We start from the raw sequence: 19,379 nt of genomic DNA, 5'->3' as shown, positions 1-19,379 counted from the left end.
ACTATAAAAAAAAATAATGAAAAAATAAACATGAAAAAGTTTTTCAATTGAAAGTAAGGAGCCGCATTAAAACTTAAAACGAAAAGAGATTATTACGCATTTGAGTTGTTCTTATCCTCCTAAATACCTCGCTCTTTATGCTAAAGTATCTTTAGTAGTTTCAAATATTTATTCTACGGCCTTTCTGATTCAGGGGTCATTCTTAAAGAATTGGGACAAAACTTAAACTTTGGTGTAAAGAGCGAGGTATTAACGAGGGGACAGACCCCTTCATATACATAATAAAAATATAAGAATATAGAAGTTTGTTACGTAGGTTAATTCTTAAGTTACGTGTATTTTTACTAATGAAAACGTTCGTTAAAAATTAAAAGTTTTAGTTGCCTTTTTAAGGAACCGAAAAATTGGAGGGCAACTAGGCCTCCTTCCCCACCCCTTATTTCTCAAAATCGTCTGATCAAAACTAAGGGAAAGCCATTTAGCCAAAAAAGAATTAATATGCAAATTTCATTTAAATAATTTATGTGCGGAAAGCCAAAATCAAACATGCATTAATTTAAAAAACGTTCAGAAATCAAATAAAAAAAACTAGTTTTTCTAACTGAAAGTAAGGAGCGACATTAAAACTTAAAACGAACAGAAATTACTCCGTGTATGAAAGGGGCTGTTCCCTTCTCAACACCCTGCTCTTTACGCTAACGTTTTTGACTGTTTAATAAAGTAGAATTGAGAGAAAGAGTCAAACTTTAGCGTATAGAGCGGGACGTTGAGAAGGGGACAGCCCCTTTCATATACGGAGTAATTTCTGTTCGTTTTAAGTTTTAATGTCACTCTTTACTTTCAGTTAAAAAAACTAGTTTTTTTTTTATTTAATTTTAATTCAAAAACCAACAGACTTGGTTGATTTCATCAAGTTGCCATCCAGCCATGGCTAAATGTACATAAAGCCAAGACAGATAGTCTGAGTGGGAGGCAAATCTGGTATCTTTTAGGATTGTATAAAAATGATGTCATTTCACTAGTTGATAGATAGGTCTATAATCCGCCCGTCCATACATCCATCCTAGGGCAGAACTAAGGTAGATGTTTCTTTCAGTAATTTATCGCTCATAAAAGAAAATTGTCATAGTTATCTGCAATATAAGCAACCTGTACATTTTCGCAAAACCATAACGTAAGGTCACAAGGAGGATGGCATGAAGGGGTTTATAGGGAGGTGCAACCCCAATCAAGGCAGACTATTTATATATGTATTTCAAATTTTGGTACACACTTGTTTTCACAATTTTAAAAATTCCATCCTTGTTCCTATCGAACGTGACAACTGTTCATTCTCCCTTCCAATCTCCAAACTTCTCAAATATAACTCATTTAATCCCTTGATTTTGAAAATTTAAGTCATCTTCATAAGTCGTATATTTCGTGAATAATTGGAAGTGAGTTCCCAGCAACGGTGAGCCTTTTTGAAACTTACTATAACTTCCAACTTTGACAAGGCTATAAACTCGGTTAAACTTAGCTGACAATCTAAATTAAACAACAAGAATCCTATACATTAAACTTTGAATGGCTAAGGCCTAATTAGAATCTTAGCCAAAAAGTTAAGATGCCTCACAATAAAAAATAAGTGCAGCTTTTTGCATATCATGTTCTCTGAGAAAGTGCGTTATCGTTAGATTTTACTTTCATCTATAAATCTTTTAATATAAACAAACTAGGAGTCTTTTTTCTAGGGAGATGGGGAACGACTGAGATAGAGGGATGGAGAGAGAGATAGGAAGATAGATAGAGAGAGAAAGAGTTGTGAGAAAGTACGAACACTTGGCCCGTTCGCTCTTGCTTTTAAAAGGGAGAAATGCCTTTTTGATTTGTATTCATAAGTATTAAGTCGATATTTGCTTAAGAAAAAGCTCTTCCCTTATTTTTATATTCAATTTCTTTATTTCAAATTTTTAATTGGTTTTTCAAATGTTGGTGCTAAATTACCAATTTGGTTTTGTATTTAGTTACGCGTTTTACAATAACTAAATTTGCTACGAAAAACCTAACATCGATGGGATCTGAACCCACATACTCTCCCATACAGGATAGGCGTCCTTTGGGTCTTGTGCTCTTTCTGCTAGATCATGATGTATCTTTTAAGACATTTAAATTAGTTGTTTCATATATTTCATAGTAAATATTGGCATTTGACTTTAATTAATCACAAAATATCTTATAAATCATTTTGTGATAGTTCGAACATTTTCTTCTGAATTCAGTTTTTAACCTTATTGTAGGAAAAAAAATATTTTTCCCCTTTTAAGCAGCAAAAGAGATTGTGCCACAGCCAAGCAATGCCTTCTACCATTTTATGGCGAAAAACAACATCTTTGATCAAAGAGGACCAACGGTGTATATACTCAATACAAACAAACAGTCATATAGACAATTATTCTAAAGCGTCATTCAACTGGGTTTACTCATTTGAGGCTTCAGAAAGTTTTGTGCAGTGGAATAGAATCTTGCGTCCGCTATTATGAAGGAGGGAGAGAGAGGAGGTGGGAGGGGGGTATCTGAGTCCTCAAAATTGTATTATTAAGTTCAAATTTTCTAACTTTCATTTGGCCCAGAGATGGAGATTGAACTGGGGATGAAGAGAGACGGGGTAGAACTTAATCCTGCTCCCCTAATCTCCTTCCATTCTGAGGAATACTTTTGTGAGAGGGTATTCTCACAAAAGTATTCACAAATAGGAGGGAGGTGCCAGAATCCTCAAAATTGTATTGTTAAGTTCAAATTTTCTAACGCCCAGTTAGCCCAGAGATAAATATTGAATTCGGGGTGAAGAGGGAGGGGGTAGAATTTAATCCTGCTCCCCTAATCTCCCTCAATCCTGAGAAATACTTTTGTGCTTGGCGTGTAATCTGGGGATGCGAGGCGAGAGCTTCCCTCCTATTAGATATATTTTAAATGTAACATATTATTACTATAATATATTCTCATGTTTCATTGCCCGAAAGTAGGAAAGGTGGGAAGGAGCATCATGGGTGTCGGTGGGAAATTTCTCAGGGTGGAGGCTAAGAGGACCTTTGTTTTTATTAACATTTAAATTGGTATATTTTTCGATTCCCTGTTTTGTATATTTTATGTCTTCCTGTTTTTGAGCGGGAGGGGGGGGGGCATTGCCCACTGGCTCCTCCTGCTGGCGTTCATAGTACACACCTTTCTAACTTTCGGACCCCCCCGTTCTAAGGAATATCTTTAGGTGTATGCTTTTTCAGAGTTTAATATTGTTCTCAACGAAGTGCTATACGAATATTAAACTTGAGTATAAAATAATAAGAGCTAAATAAGGGAGTCTGTAGCTTCTCTTGCATTTAAGAGAGTCTTGAATCAAACACAAACTGTAAACTTAACATGCATAAGAACCCTAAGGACAATATCTAAAAATGTGAGATTTTTTTTCCGGAGAGCAATGTCTACGCAGATCTTTTCTTCTAGGAATGATTTTATCGAACCAATAGTTTCAGATTGTTGAAACAGGATCTATCCGAATGAAAACTTAAATATATGCCGCTTCTTTTAAGTTTCGGAAGAGATCAAGCCACAGGGAAACGTCGGACTTCTGTTTTTTGTTCGGAACTTATTTTTGTTCGACTATATTTACACAGCCTCATAATCTCAGAGGTCACGCTTGCGTTTGATATACCATTCGTCATATAGTTCACAAATATTCCGTTATTACAGGTCATTGTACCAAGAAAACTATTAGCTATAGAGAATCGTATAGTTGCAAAAAGTTTATTAAAGTTTCGTCCGACAGATTCAGCGGATTCATTTGTGGAGAGGGGACACCAAATTTTCCATATTTTCTTACTTTCTATGAAAGGTCCTTCAGATCAATGTAAGGAATATTTGGATGAATTCAAAGTTTACCTCTGACCTCTCTAAGAAATATTTTATGTTTTGATGGATGTAGGATGGAGCAAACAGTACGGATGCTGAAAGGGTCGAGGCTCTCCTCTTTTGATGGAAAATATAGTTTATTATACAAATTGATGTTTATTTCAAAAAGCAAATGCTGTAAACGAGTTCTTGCTATTGAAGAATTGTCCATCGAAAATTAAACTTTATGCCAAGTTTAGGTTTTGAGGGGGTGACATCCTTCCTCATATTTAGGATGACCCTTAGTTTTACAGGCCAAAGAGCCTTTGGGAGAATAGTAAAATGTAATATTGTATGTGTGTTTCGTGATGAATAAATCTTATCTTATAGCATTAAAAAATAATAAAAGATATTTCGATGTTATGGAGGCTGTTCCCTCCTCATGTGATGGAGGCTCGACCTCTGAGCTAATGTTTGACGTTTTCACCCTAATGATTTAAGACCGATTGCTCTAGTACAATGACAGTTGGGATGGGACAAAGACATCTTTATCACAACACCTCAAGAATAGAAGAGGTTATTGATGTGCATTTATATAAGCGGAGGTTTGACCGTCGTATGTTCGCCCAAGTTATATGGCTTTGCCTAATTATCTGTAGCATAGCCTATTTTTGCGGTTACAGATAAACTGAAATCACGTGCATTGTACTACAAACTACAAATATGCGCAATTTAGCTGTATTTACCATTATGGACAAGCAATAGGTATGTTACCCGCCAATACAGTGTTACCTACCCTGGGGAAGCCGTTCTGTCCCAAATTGATCGATACAATTTACCTGTCAAGTTCCTTCAGTGGGCCAAGGCTTTACAGTAGTAGTCGGAATTTGTTTCTGACTGTTGCGTTTTTTGTTTTGTTTGTGTCAGAAGAATTAGTGCCTTGTGTTTTTGTTTTGTTTTTCTTTTTTGTGCTCCATCTGCATTTTAATTTATGGTTATTAAATTCATTCATTCATTTTCTTTAAACAATGAAATTTCCTGTTCAACTTTTAGCAAATAGCAATCAGCAAATAAACACTTACAACCACCTATTAACTGCATCTGTTGTCCAAATAAACACTTTAGTAAATTAGTACACAATTTCTTTATAAAGAGTGGAGATGAAGGGGGAAGCCCCCCTCAAGTAGGGATTAATTTCTATTCGTTTAAAATTTTAATTTTGCTCCTTAATTTCATTTGGAAAACTGGTTTCTTTGTATTTAATAGTCAAAACGATTGTGTGAATTCATTACTATTATACGTCATTTTCTTTGCAGGTAATATTATTTGGACATCAAACATTAGTTTCGTTGCACTAGAAGCTGCAAACGTCATTCCTGGTTTCTTAGCTTGGAATGTCGGATTAAAAGAAGCTGAATGGACTGCTACGAAGCAGCTAAATTCAGCCTTTGCCGTTTGCATCATTTCGCATTTTTCTGTTGGTAAGTAGCAATATAATCTAAATTTCTTTATCTCAAACAATCAAAACTTGTTAATCTATATTTCACATTGATATAAATTAGATGGTTTAGTTATTTAGCTCTAGACTGAGTGCCAGACTGATGTAGAGACGTTACGTGGATTACTTCCCTCAATGTTTAGACACGTTTTCTGTACTATGTACCTTTAAAATAAAAAGGGGTTCTTTTTTCTTTCAAGTTTAGGTACCAAGAATCGAGTGGTTTTGTGTTAGATTCAAGGCGCAAAATCAGTTTTCTGAGCTCTACTACCGCCCTGGACTCCAACTAAAACGATATGATTGGTGTCTTAATATAGCCCCTTTACTAATGCTCGCTACGATTATTCATCCCTTAGGATCAATTATACAGCTCAAGAACAACAGCATGACTTTCAAGTTCCAAGGATTTCTGAACAAATCTGGTGAATTTTGGGTGTTTTGAGCCCAGAAAGTATTTTAATTACATTAAATTAGTCCTAAATTCCATAAAATTGGGTATTTGAAACAGTATTACTTTTACGAGTTATATTGATAAAATCTTTGCTCAAAATTAATGTCAATATAAGAAAATGAATACCATACTAGGAATATGAGGATCACATCAACCATTAAGTAACATTATTCTACTTCAGACCTAAAATCGTACTGACAGTATCATGCTTGCACACAAGTTTGGGGATAGGGTGAACACTCACCCCAGATTTATCAAGTGCCACTCACTCTGTTTAAAAATTTACAAAATTTAACGCAAATTTTACCATACGATCTATTTGAGAGCTACTGTGATCTTTGCCAAGGATGTAAATAATTTTCTTAACTGCTCTTTCATGGTTGCAGAGGCTATTTTTAGAGTTATGTTTGACGGCTCATTTGAAAGCTTTTTCTCATATTGACGGGCTTTTTACCAATTCTACTCTTCGTAAGTGCCATATCGCGTTGTTTAGCTTTTGGTGCCACTTCCTAAGTGGAAAGGCTCTGAAGTACATTCAAATAATATTGTAATACTTATTTTCCAGAGACCTTAACTGGAGGTTTACACGAACCCCTCCCGTGGACTCCCCCTCCCATCCCCCTAGTAAGTTCCATAAACCGTCTGCTGATCAGTAAGCTACTACAACGTTAGCAGGCTACCACACCATACTAGATAGATGTTTAATGGCTCAATTAAAAGCCATTGCTTATATTTACTTGGTTTTTACAAATTCATCCATCTATTAGATTTCACAGACGTCAATGTTAGCTAATTTTTTGGGAGAGTTTACAATGAACACTTTGTCATGGTTGATGCATTAGCTGCAACTTAGTAAAGAGCAAACCATAGCCCATAGTTGAAAACGCTAAAACGGTTTTTTTTTTTTCTTCTTTTTTCCAGGCCTAGTGGGTTACTAGAACATCATAGAGATTGTTAAGAGCTCATTCAAAAGCTATTTCTCATATGTAAGCGATTTATATAAATTCCACCATCTGCAAGTTACAAATGGATGAAAAACGGCACATTTGGTGCTATGTCTAAATTGGAAAAAGCTGGGGCTAGTGGGCTACCAGAGCTTTTTAGAGTGATGTTTAATGTGGGTCATTTGAAAACTTTTACTAATATCTACGTGCATTTTATCAATTCTACCATTCGTAAGTGAGATATAGCACTGAAAACAACACTTTTGGTGCCACACCTGAAGTTGAAAATCTCGGAAGTATAAAACAGTATCATTGCAATAATTATGGTCCAAAACCCTTAACTGGACGGTTGCGTATGTTCCTTCTCCAGACCCCCTTAATAAGCTATGCAATTAAATTCTTACAAACAACAATATATTTAATTGGATTATTAGAGGCGTGGTTCTGTTAGTAAAGCGCTGGACTTCAAAGTAGATTATCCTGCGTTCGATTACTGCTTGGGTTTATTTTTTCAATCATGTTTTTTCCCTTTTTATGATTACTTTTTTGATAATTCACTATTTTGCAAATGCGATACACTCATTTTTTAAAGCATATCCTGGGAAGGCTGATTTTAAAGCTATTACTCATATTTACGTGCTTTTTATCAATTTTACCATCGATAAGTGCCATATAGCACTAAAAATGGTACTTTTGGTGCCACTTTTTTAATGGAAGAGTTTAGAGGAGTTATTCAAGTTATTCCTCTGGAGTTATTGAGTGGAAAACTCCCATGGAGAATTTCTACCGTGGAAAATACCCCCCCCCCCCTCCCGCATGAAGGATTGATACTCTAAGTAATTCCAACTCGTTAAAAATTTCTCCCCAGACAATTCCTCTCAACACCTTGACATATAAAATTGAGTTGGAAAAGAGAAAATATGATAAATAAAAAGAATTTCTTATAGGAATTTCGGCAAATTCCCCCAATGTGAAACTTTCCCTGGAATTTTCACCCTCCGGAAACGTCCCCCACCACAGAAAACTCTCCCCTTGAAAATTATGCCTAGCAGAATTTCACCTCCCTCGCCAAAAAATTTTTCAAACCTTCCAACAGCAAATACGATAAGTAAACAATGGGCAAGTTTCATGACTCAGAGACCTTTCCACGGGGACTGTGAGGGATCAAGTTATTCCCAAAGACATAGTTACTGGACTTTTCAACTATGACAATCGTAATGGCTATCTCAAAATTTTGATCGGACAACTTCGAGGAAAAAAGAAGGGTTGGGGGTGGGAGGGTCTAGTTACCCTCCAATCTTTTTTGTCACTTTTACAGGGCACTGGAACTTTTAATTTTCATTCAAATCAGCCCTTTCTCGATATTCTTGAACTGTTGGTTCTTTGCGATCAACCCTGGGGAAAACAAGCAAACAAGAAAAATAAAATAAACAAGCATCCGTGATCTTTCTTTTGGCACAAAATACAAAATTCCATATTTTTGCAGTTGGGGGCCTGTAACTTCTACAATAGGGGATGTCGGATATGTTGAATCTGATGGCGTAAGTTGAGATCTCTGTATTTTTAAGGTTTGTTTTCCCCTCTTTGAAAATCAGGCACATTTTCTGACGCTCATACGAGCTGTTTGATGAAGGTGACAGCATGATATCACTTTCAGCGAATCCAAGATCTGTTCCCCCTGACATAAAAATATCCAAAGGAAAAGTGGTATTTTATGGCTTTAGTCAAAGGGTCACTGACAGCCAATAAAATCCCCTCTTTGTTGAGTCGGAATTTCAAGATTCTTCTGTTTAATTTGGCACTTCTGGTACAGTTTCTAATAGCCTACACATCATACTTGCGTATGCGCATTGACAGTTCGCAAGCGCACTGGTCCACGACAGTGATGGTTGGGTATCACGCAAATGAGACCTGTGAACCACATTCGCAACCCTAAGTAACTACGGGTATGGTGTCTATAAATACTTGAGTTCGATGCTCTAAAATAAGAAGTCTTAGCTGGATTGTTCTTTGACTGAACCAGCTAATATGAATGTTATTTGTTTTGAACAGTAATGCTTCATAAATTAGATTTCATCTTTATAAATTCTTTAATATTTCTTTTATGTAAACTTATCATCTTTATAGGGAAATTAGGATCAAGCTTCATCATTCCCTGTTTGCTTAGAGATACATTGTCCCATTTCCTTATAATTAATTTAAAAAGAAAGGAACTAATAACTACAATAAACACACAGTAACTCGTTCGTCTAGGACAGCAAAAAAAAAGAGCTCCGAAAAAAAGAGCTCTTTTTTTTAGCTCCGCAAAAAAAAAAAAAAGTCAGCAGAATGGTATTTTATTTTTTATTAAGAGATGCTAAATAGCTTAGCAGTAGATAGCCTAAATTTCTAATATATACAGGAGTTGTTTTAGGAGAAGAAATTTTAAGCATTCAAAATTCATTAAAACAGTAATAAATCTTGACTCATGTTGAAAACATTAAAGATTAAAAAGAAAAAAATATTTTATTCGAGCCAGTGGTGACAGCAAGCATCTTGAAGAAAATTGAGTTATCATATTCAACATCTCTAAGAACTACAGTAGAAGCTTCATGCTCCTAAAGGGAAAACATGAAATTTTGTTTTTAATAACGGATTTGTTTCTTTGTGTGTTTGTTTAATTGTTTGGTTTTTTCCATGGACCTTTGATTCCAAAATGTTGGCCGCAGAATACTGAAGCGGTCTAATTCAGATGGAAATTCAGATTTTTAATGTCCTTTTACACTAACAAAATAGATCGCCCTGCAGGAAAATGCTAGTTCGTGTATTTTGTGCTATAAACGAAAAATCATGTCCGAACAGGGTCAAAATGCTGTCGAGTGAAAATTCTGAGATAGCCAATCAATGTACAGTTATTGATTAACAATGCGCTTATCCTTCAAGTGTGATATTTTGCCATTAAAAGGTTCTTCCTATTTCTAACATTTTGTTTAGCAAAATGCACAGTTTAGCCCTAACAGGGTTTAAAACTCAATATAAATTACTGTTTATGTAAATCTAATTATGTTGAATAGACTTTCCTTCATTTATCATTTTAAATTATTTTATCAAGCGTAATGTTTTCTTGTAGTGTCTTCTTAACTGCACAAAGGCAGAAGTGAATCTCTTTCCTTAGAAAAATGTACATCGCAATCTGAAACATGATTTTGATATTTCAGTCCCCCCCCCTCTCTAAAATGAAATATTACCTTTTTTAGGGGGATTCCTCTTTCGAAGCATTGTTTTTGTAGTAATATTAAACTTTGAAGTAAAGAACAGGGATGGCTGGGGAGCTCCTCTCATATGTAGAATAGTATTAACACGATAAAAAAATATAGATAAAAAAAGACATTTTTTTAAAATGAAAGTAAAGAGATATATTAAAGCTTAAAACGAATAAGCTTAAACGACTTATTGAAGATAGGACTACATAAAACCAAGTAGTTTTTTTTTCTTCTTTTTTTCCCTGCATAAAACATAATAGTTGGGACAAGCATGATGTTCTTTTGCTAAAACAACTGATTTTTGAACTTTAGGCTAAAATTATCGGCAGTATTTTTATTTTTACCAATGTATACCCTAATAACGGAACTTATAACCCAATTTTGGATGGGAGGAGGAAATTGGACTGGTTCTTTTTACTCTGCCCTTGACCTAGTAACATTTTTTTTATAAATAAAAATCATAATTAGTGTCTGAATGACGTACTATTCGAGTTACAAACTATAAATCATTGGAGCTACTATTATTTCATTTTGTTGCGCTAGCACCACCTGGCGAGTCAAACTCATTGCGGTAGCAGTGAAGTATTTGATATTTATAGTGAAGGCCATGCTTTAATCCTTGTAGCAGGAGTATCTTTCACTAGCATTTGTGACCGCGGTGACTGTTTCTTTGCCAAGTAGAAAGATAAATGCTAAGCCCAAAATATGAGAATCAAAGCGTGATTGCCAAATTAAAGACTAAGATTGAATGGTTAGATTCACGAAATCAAAAATGGACTGTTTTAGCACCAAACACCATCTGCCCATACCCTTGTTAGTGTTTAGTTAGAGCCCTCTGAGGGAAACAACTTCCACTGGCAGAACCAGCCTTTGGGACTGCTTCTTAGCCAAGCAAACACGAAAAAACTTCCTGGCTGTTGACTTTTGAAAGTTACGTGTCGCTAGCAATTTTGATATTTATGATGAATATCTATATATATATAAAAATAAGTTGTCTGTGGGTCTGTCGAGTGACGTCATGTTGTCATGTCGTCATGAAGTTAGTTGTCGTCATGTTTGTTATGACGATGACGTCATTAAAGGTATTTAAGAAAATCGTTCAAAGACAAATTTTTAATTGTAAGAAGATCGTGGACGGAAAAATGTTTAATTGCAAAATGACTGAAGAACCTACAATGGCAACAGCCGAGGAAGCTGCTCAAAGATTCTATGCCAAAAAACTTGCGGCTGACAGAGAAAGTAAGAAAAGAAAGCGTGCCGAGAAAAAAATAAAAAAGGGAAAAAAGCTGAAAAATAAAGGAGAAAAACAAAACTAAAAAAAAATAAAAATAAAAAAAAAACTATAAAGGTAAAAACTCCAAAAAAAACTAAAAAAACTAAAAAAAAGGTAAAAACCAAAAAAAAAATAAAAAGAAAAAAAGGGGAAAAAGGGGAAAACACAAAAATTTATTTCATCATATACCAATTCAAAAACGAATGTATATACAGACCGGGACACCGGGACACAAATGACGACCGGGACACAGGGAATATAAATGACGACCGGGACACAGGGACACAACTACAACGGCGACGCCGAGGGGCACAGGGGGATATATAAATGACGACGGGGACACAGGGAATGTTCGATTAGCAATCACCATCAACAAAGCTCAAGGGCAATCATTAGAATCACAACTACAATGGCGCGTAACTAATATGGCGCAGAACGACTTACGCGCGCGGGGGGCTTGGGGGGCGCGAAGCGCCCCCATCAACTAGGTGTTGGGGTGGCGTGAAGCGCCACCCCAACAGCTAGTATATATATATATATATATATATATATATATATATATATATATATATATATATATATATATATATATATATATATATATATATATATATATATATATATATATATATATATATATATATATATATATATATATATATATATATATACATGTATATATATATATATATATATATATATATATATATATATATATATATATATATATATATATATATATATATATATATATATATATATATATATATATACATATATATATTTACATGTATATATATATATATATATATATATATATATATATATATATATATATATATATATATATATATATATATATATAAAGAGAGAGAAAGAAATACTTTATGAAAAATAAAACGCTCTCTTAATCTTTCAACAATCATCGGGGAAAACCTACTGGGTTGTACACGATGGAGGTTTCGTCCTTAAAATCTACTAATATATATTTATGCTTCATCTGTAAATGTAAAATCACAAAAACCGTAAATCAATACCAGCTCCCCAGAAAGTAACATTTTAACCCACTTTAAACTGGCTAACAGTATATGCCACCTTTATAACCTCTGAGAGAATTCCACAGCTATTGTCCTGTAAAACGCGGAAATAAAGATCATCGATTAGTACTCCAAGCCTCAGACACCTTCCCTGAAGAGTGCCTAGTTTCATAACTACGATAAAAAGAAATAGACTTAAAAATTTCACAAAAGAACTCGTGTGAATAACGATTCAAACACTGATAAACAATAATTGGTAGTTGATAATCTATTAATTTATAAACATTTAAAATTTTTCATTTCGGTGAGCAACTCAAATTGCTGTTTTCAGATCTCACATAATCTTCTACGACGCGAACAACTTTATTTTGTAAAATTTGAACTCTATTAAACCTAAAAAACTAAAGAACTAGTCCACAGCAAACAACCATAAGACAGATACGGATTGATAAGAGAATGATAGAGGATCATTAGAATTCTCGGTGGAAGCCCATTCTTTAGCCTTTTTATAAGACCCAATTCTCTTGCTACTGTTGCTGCTACTGAATCACAGTTCAGTTTCCAACTCAAATTACAATCAACATAAAAACCTAAATATTTAAATATTAAAGTTTTAACACTTAAATATTTAACATTAAAAATATCTAACACCATTCAGATAAATTTTATTTTTTAAAATAGTGGGAGTACAAATTCTACAAAAAGTCATAAAATTCGTCATAAACATAAATAGATAGACCGTTAAATCTCGTAAAACTTGCCAATTCGTTTAGAGCCTTATTAGCCTTTTCAATCAAAATATCTGCACAAGTTGATGTTACTGTAAACACAGTGTCATCAGCAAATGACGTGATTAATGGCCCAGGTACATAAAATCGCATAGTGTCTACATAAGTTAGGCAATACAGGGGCTCAAGCACCAACTCCGAAATGGACTCTGTAACTTCTTGATTTGCAGCCGTCAATATTCACTCTAAGCGTTCTTCCTCAAAGATAAGACTCGAACCAATTCAAAGATGCATCCTGAACACCTTAAGAATGTAGCCTGCTCAATAAAATATTAAAATAAAGAGTATCAAAAGCTTAGCTAAAATCTATGAATATTGAAACCATTAACTCACCACGTTCAAGCGCAGAATTAACAAAATCTTTGAAAGCTCAGGTAGTTATAACTATAGTCCAGATGTGAAAACTATAGTAGTTAAAACTAAAAAAACAATGATGCATAAAACAGCCGTCGCTAAATTTACAGAATAAATAAACATTATCATTTTGTGTACTTCCTTTTAAGCTATTGTCTTTATAAACCTGTCTTGAAAGTTCCCAGCTGTTCGACTAGAGCATGATTAGTTATATATAGCCTTTCCATTTAAAAGCCTTTACAGGAAGACAGAAGCTATTTCTGCAGGAAGGAACGTTTTCAAGAAAATTCTTGAAGGAAAATGATTCCAGGTGGCGGTAGTTTAGTTTTTATTAGATTTCAAGTTGATATGCCAAGGGATTTGCCAGTTTAAGTTACAAGTCTAAGAAAAGTTCCTTGTTCCAGGAAAAATATCACATACGGTGCATCATAATTGAATGTATATTTTAAATTTGTGGATAAGAAGATATTTCAATAAATGAAATTGTGTGTTGACAACACCCGACAGGGCGTATCCAGTAGTAAAATGTGGTCATAATTGAAAGTTTCAAGCGATATATAACTGTATGAGATGGGTAATTCCAAGGTTAGCATGCTAAGGCCTACAATAAAACTAAAATAAATATATATTTACTTACATAAAATAATAATATTCATAAAACGAGCAAAGTACATCATAAAGGGAAAAAGAGAATTCTAAAAAAGTACAACAAAATTAGTTAGTCACATTAAAAAGAAAAGGTGAAGAAAAGGGTTAAAAACTTAGAAGTATTTATGAGTATACTCTTGTTTAGACACTTAGTAAATATCAGTTGCAACAAGCTTTTCAACAATAAAGATTTGTCAAGCCAATCTCGACATATATATGACTTAAACTTTTTATTACAAGATTCAGTTGATTTACATGGCTTTTAAATCTAAAATTTGGAGAATGTCATCAAAAATTGATAATTAAAAAATTATGTGGTCTGGAAAAAGTCAAATAAGAGCTGGAAACAAAATATTAATAAGATTACTGCTATATACCCTAGTGTCCTGTATCGATCCCGCCGGTCTTTGATTTACAGTCAATTAAGAAATACTTTTTCCACAAAATGAGTTTTTCAAAGAAAAGTAAAGAGCTCCATTCAGCCCAAAATGAACAAAAATAAAATAATCTACCAAGCGTAAAACTACCACAAATCAGCATCGATAAATAAATGAAAGTCAAAACGAATAGAAATTACAACAAATAACCGAGTCAAACTAAAAAACGAGAAGAAATTAGCTTGAAAATTAGCACGAGTAGGGTTCAAAACCCCTATGTCTTCTCAAATCCAGAACAAAACTTGCACTCTATTGAAAAAATATGCAAATGAACGTGCATTGTCAGTCTAATATACATATGCTGATATTTATTCCTTGAAATATTAATAATATTTGATTTATTAAAGTTATAAAAGTGAAAACATTTAATATTTTTTTCAGTAAAATACAAATTATGTTCTGACCTTGGGAAGGCATGGTGGGTTTTGAGTTCGTGTTAATCCCTGCTCGTTTTGAGTTTGACTGAGTTATATATTGTAATTTCTGTTCGTTTTGGGTTTCATTTTTTTATCGATGCTGATTTGCGGTAGTTTTACGCTTGGTAGATTATTTTTTTATTGTTGCTCATTTTTGGTTTAATAGAACTTTTTACTTTTCTTTGAAATACTTATTTTGCGAAAAAAGCTTTTTTATTAATTTTTTTTGTCGTTTTATATTGACATGGTCTTTTCAGGGAAAAAGAAAATAATAGTTCAAACCTTTTCAGCTTTTCTTTAAGAATTTGTAGTTTGGCCTGCAACTTGTATGCTGGAAAAAAAATTACAACACTTATTAACAACATACACCTTTTAAGAGCTACTCTATTTTCATCTAATGCTATTTTCCTGTCTTAAACAACGTTCAATATCTTTCTTAGGAATTGTTTTTTTTTTGTGAGAAATTCCGTGTTCATACTCCTCAACATGGAGAAACATTTTTTCCAATAAATAAAGAATAAACTATCACACGTACTAAAATTTCTAAAAAACTCTATTTCAAGATGGTAGAGATAAATGAAAATATGAATGACTTAGAGTTTGAAACAGCTTAGTTGTCTAAATTAAACGTACGAACCAGATTTTATTTATGTCATTTGATTTCTTCAAAAACTTCCATTTTTTTTTTTTCAAAAATTGCCTCTGTTTACATCACAAATCTTATTTTCGATCAGATTACGGCTTATAAGGCTAATAATGCTCGGGGGGAACTTAATAGTTTTTATATGATATTTTAAGCAAGATATTGACTTTTTTACTACAGATATTGACTTTTTTTACTTTTTTATATCCAGTGGGTAACTAAATGACTGAATTTACCAACTAGCTGAGTTTGTTGTATTCGGAAGTGTTTTTATTAAATTTTGGTACTCTATCAGCAAGTAAAATACTGGATTTATCAGTTAGTTGAGTTTGTTGTACTCATAAGTGCTTTCATCACGTTTTTGATGCCCACTCAGTAACTAAAAGATTTGGAATCTATCAACTAACTGATATTTTTGTACTCAGAGCTGCTTTTATTAAATTTTTGGTATTTAGCCAGCAAATGAAACCCGGAATAGTTATCCACTAGTTGAGACTGTTGTACTAGATGCCAGAGTTGAGACTGCATCCGAATCACTGAGAAATGGCTCACTAACAGGGCTTCCACTTTTAGGGAGATTACCCTATTTTAGGGAGAAATCACTTCTTTTAGGGACACTTATTTTGAATATAGGGACAAAGAAAAATCTTGGGTAAAGTAAGGATTTTCAGGGAAATCTGGGTAAAGTAAAGATTTTCAGTGAAAGTTTGATTTTTTTAAACCAAAGACTGAAAAATTCAACATGGTAATTTCTTTTGGTAAGAAAGATCTACAATGTCATGTTGAAGCATTGGACATGGTTAAGTGTAGTGATGGATCAGCTGAGGGTCGGACTAACTGCATCAAACAAGTCATTGAAAAAAACTTGATTCCCTGGCAAAATATTGTTGGATTTTGTGCAGATACTACCAATGTCACGTCTGAAGCCAATAGACCTGCTTAAAAGCTAATGAAAGCCATGGTGCTTAATATCTTGAATGTGAAATGCTTGTGCCATCTTATTCACTTATATTCATCCTATGCATGCTTGTCACTTCCCAAGACACTAGAAGACTTGGCGCGAAATATCTATGCCCGCTCTTCGAGGAGTGCTTCCAGGCGAGATAAGTACGTCGAATTTCAGAAATTATTTGAATGCAAAGTACTCCCAATTCTTGCACCAGGACAGGCCCGTTGGTTGTCCCTTCAAGCCTGCATAAAGAGGCTTATTGAGCACCGGGTTGCTCTTACTCACTATTTCATAGAAACCACGTTTGACGACCCAACTATAACCAATGACCTTATCTTCATTTGGGAGATGCCCAAGTTGATGAACTGTCAGTTGAGCACTACTGGATGACGATACTTTGAAGACTTGCAGTGGTGATATCAAGTACCCAGAATTGTGGAAAGGCATATCACTGATGTTTTTGTTACCCTTTAGTAATGTACCAGCTGAGCGTTTGTATAGTCTCTTGAAACTAATCAAAACAGACATCCGAAATAATGCCAAGAATGTCACACTAGTCTCACTTATTCGAGTCAATTAATGGTTGAAAAGCGAAGATAAAACTTCATCAACTGTCAGCATACCGAAGGCTGTTGCTGGTTTCAAGACGAAAGCAAACGCTACGTGCGATGAAGTGCTGGAGATCACACTTACTTGAAATTTCTTTTGTGTTCTCAATAGTGTAAAAGATTTTATGTATATCATTATCTAAAGTAAAAAATAACACTTTGATTCTACGTTACGTTTTTCGTGCAGATTGTATGGAAATCTAAGGCAAAATATCTTTTTCTAGGGAGTAAAATAGGGAGAAATCAGATCTAAAGACAAGGAATTTTAGGGAAAATTGATATAAAAATAGAGAAAATTGAAACCGAAAAGTGGAAACCCTGCTCACTAATGTCATTTGTTTATACATTTGTTTAACACTATTAGGATCATTAGCGTGAAATGAGCTTGCTCTTTCAATATTCAATGGAGGTGAGTGATTAATGCATGTTGTATTTTCAGAGATATTAGTTTTGAAACACTGAATTAGCACCTTACTTTGTCTGCTCATAAGGATATTTCCAAGGAAATAAGTGCCAATAAAGGAAGAAGGTTTTCAGTGGTCAAAGCTGCTCAGAAACAAAATTGAAATGATTTGAAATTTACAAATTTGAAAATTTGTAAATTTGAAAATTTATAAGTGCTCTTGAGCTCAAGAAAAACTTAAAGTCCTAAGCAATTTTTTCACCACATAATTGGTTAAACGTAATCAAAATCAGCAGCTTATATCGGTGGCCGGCGTTTACCTCTCCCCCCGGAATATATTCTTTTAAAGTTTTTTTTTTTTAAGTTCTCCTTTCTTGCAGATAGTATTTGTTATTTGGGAAACCTACGGAAATTCTTTGCGGGGGACTTTTTAGCACGGAGGGGGATTGTCTGGGGAATTTTCTTTCGGCAAAGATATAATTTCTAGGTGATGTTTTTGACGGGGCAGGATTTCCCGAGGGGCCGTCTTTTCCCCGGGAGATAGATTTTCTCGGGAAGTAATTTCAAGGGGTAATTTCTGTGGGGGCTATTTTTTTTTTGGGGGGGGGGGGGTTGAACGCCTAAAACCCTTATATCAGCAACTTATCTTATATGATGTTTGATTTCCTCCATTTTTGTTTTGTTTTATAGGCTTGGTCGATTTGCTTTAGATAAGTAGTGCTCCTGAAATTTATTCGAAGGCAGTTAGCATTTTTTAGTGCAGCATTCATTTTTTAGAATTTAGAAATTTTTTTTAGAATTTTTAGAATTAGAATTAGATTTTTTAGAATTAGTGCAGTCCTTTCATTTTTTAGTGCAGCATTGCCCAGGACTTTCACAATCAGCACCTATAAGCAAATTATAGCACTTACTGCCGCCTAAATAATGCAATAGCCCTTTTTAAAAAGGGTATATTCTTTTATTATAAAATATCTCTTTCAGGTCGATCTCTTGGGAATCTAGCTGGTTCGTTTGGAGGACTCTATATCGGAGCAGAAGCGACACTGCTGCTATCTGGATGCATTTGCCTATGTATCGTCAAAGTTTGGTTGTTTATTGAGTACGGTGCTCTCGGATTCAAAAGAAGACATTGAGCAATAAGCAGTTTTGATTTAAGCTCATAACTGTAGGTAGATCCTAGATATATTAATTTAAAACAAACTATATACAACATTCAGGTTGTAAATCCGGAAGTAAAAGGTTGTAAAAAGATGTAAAGGGTTCTAGATCTTTAAGACGAACAGGTTTGTCTAATGCTGGTCTGTTTGGAATACACCTGAAGCTATGACGATGAAAACTAGTCTTTCTGTAGTAACAGTATAAGAAGTAGCAACAGGAAGTGCTAGAAGTAAAAGTAGCTATACTATGAGAAATAGCAATGTAGTAATACTACAAGACAATTTGTTATAAAGTACTGTTTTTTCTGGTTTTCACACCTAATTTTTTCTTACATAGATTGCAGGGATATGGGTAGGTTGATGACATTTCTCGTCCAAACGGAAACCAGTAGGTGAATTATATGAAAATTGCCTAGAATTAAGAAAAACTCTAAAACTGGTTAGATTTTGGGGTTAGGCACTGAGCTCCTCTCTTAGTGCCACTGATTGCAAGGGTAATAAGATGAAAATATTTACAGTCAACTGCTTACATGTAGGTAGAAACAGGCATTGCCAAATATTAAGAAAACAGCGTTTCTTTTGCACAGTACAATCATTTGGAACGCTCTGTGGGACAGGAAAACTCCTACAAAAGCTACCAGTTAATCCATCGGAAGAAGATTTG

General features: G+C 34.2%; 1 protein-coding gene across 5 annotated transcripts in view; it reads left to right on the top strand.

Annotated features, from left to right (window-relative positions):
- The window catches only part of LOC136031877 (uncharacterized), a 195,430-nt gene that overhangs the window by 158,759 nt on the left and 17,292 nt on the right, over positions 1–19,379 (top strand). For 4 of the 5 annotated variants that reach the window (XM_065711815.1, XM_065711817.1, XM_065711818.1 and 1 more), the window contains exons 8-9: positions 5,184–5,348; positions 18,540–18,723. In XM_065711815.1, the coding sequence (XP_065567887.1) occupies positions 5,184–5,348; positions 18,540–18,691 (317 nt within the window). In that variant the 3' untranslated portion in view covers positions 18,692–18,723. Of the gene's footprint in view, positions 1–5,183; positions 5,349–18,539; positions 18,728–19,379 lie in introns of all 5 variants that reach the window. The other variant, XM_065711819.1, reaches the window with a different exon arrangement.

The sequence above is a fragment of the Artemia franciscana genome, chromosome 10, assembly GCF_032884065.1.
Source record: "Artemia franciscana chromosome 10, ASM3288406v1, whole genome shotgun sequence".
NCBI classification, from domain to species: Eukaryota; Metazoa; Arthropoda; class Branchiopoda; order Anostraca; family Artemiidae; genus Artemia; species Artemia franciscana.
The sequence above is the reverse complement of the archived record's forward strand: the minus strand, read 5'-3'. Positions and strand labels throughout refer to the sequence as shown.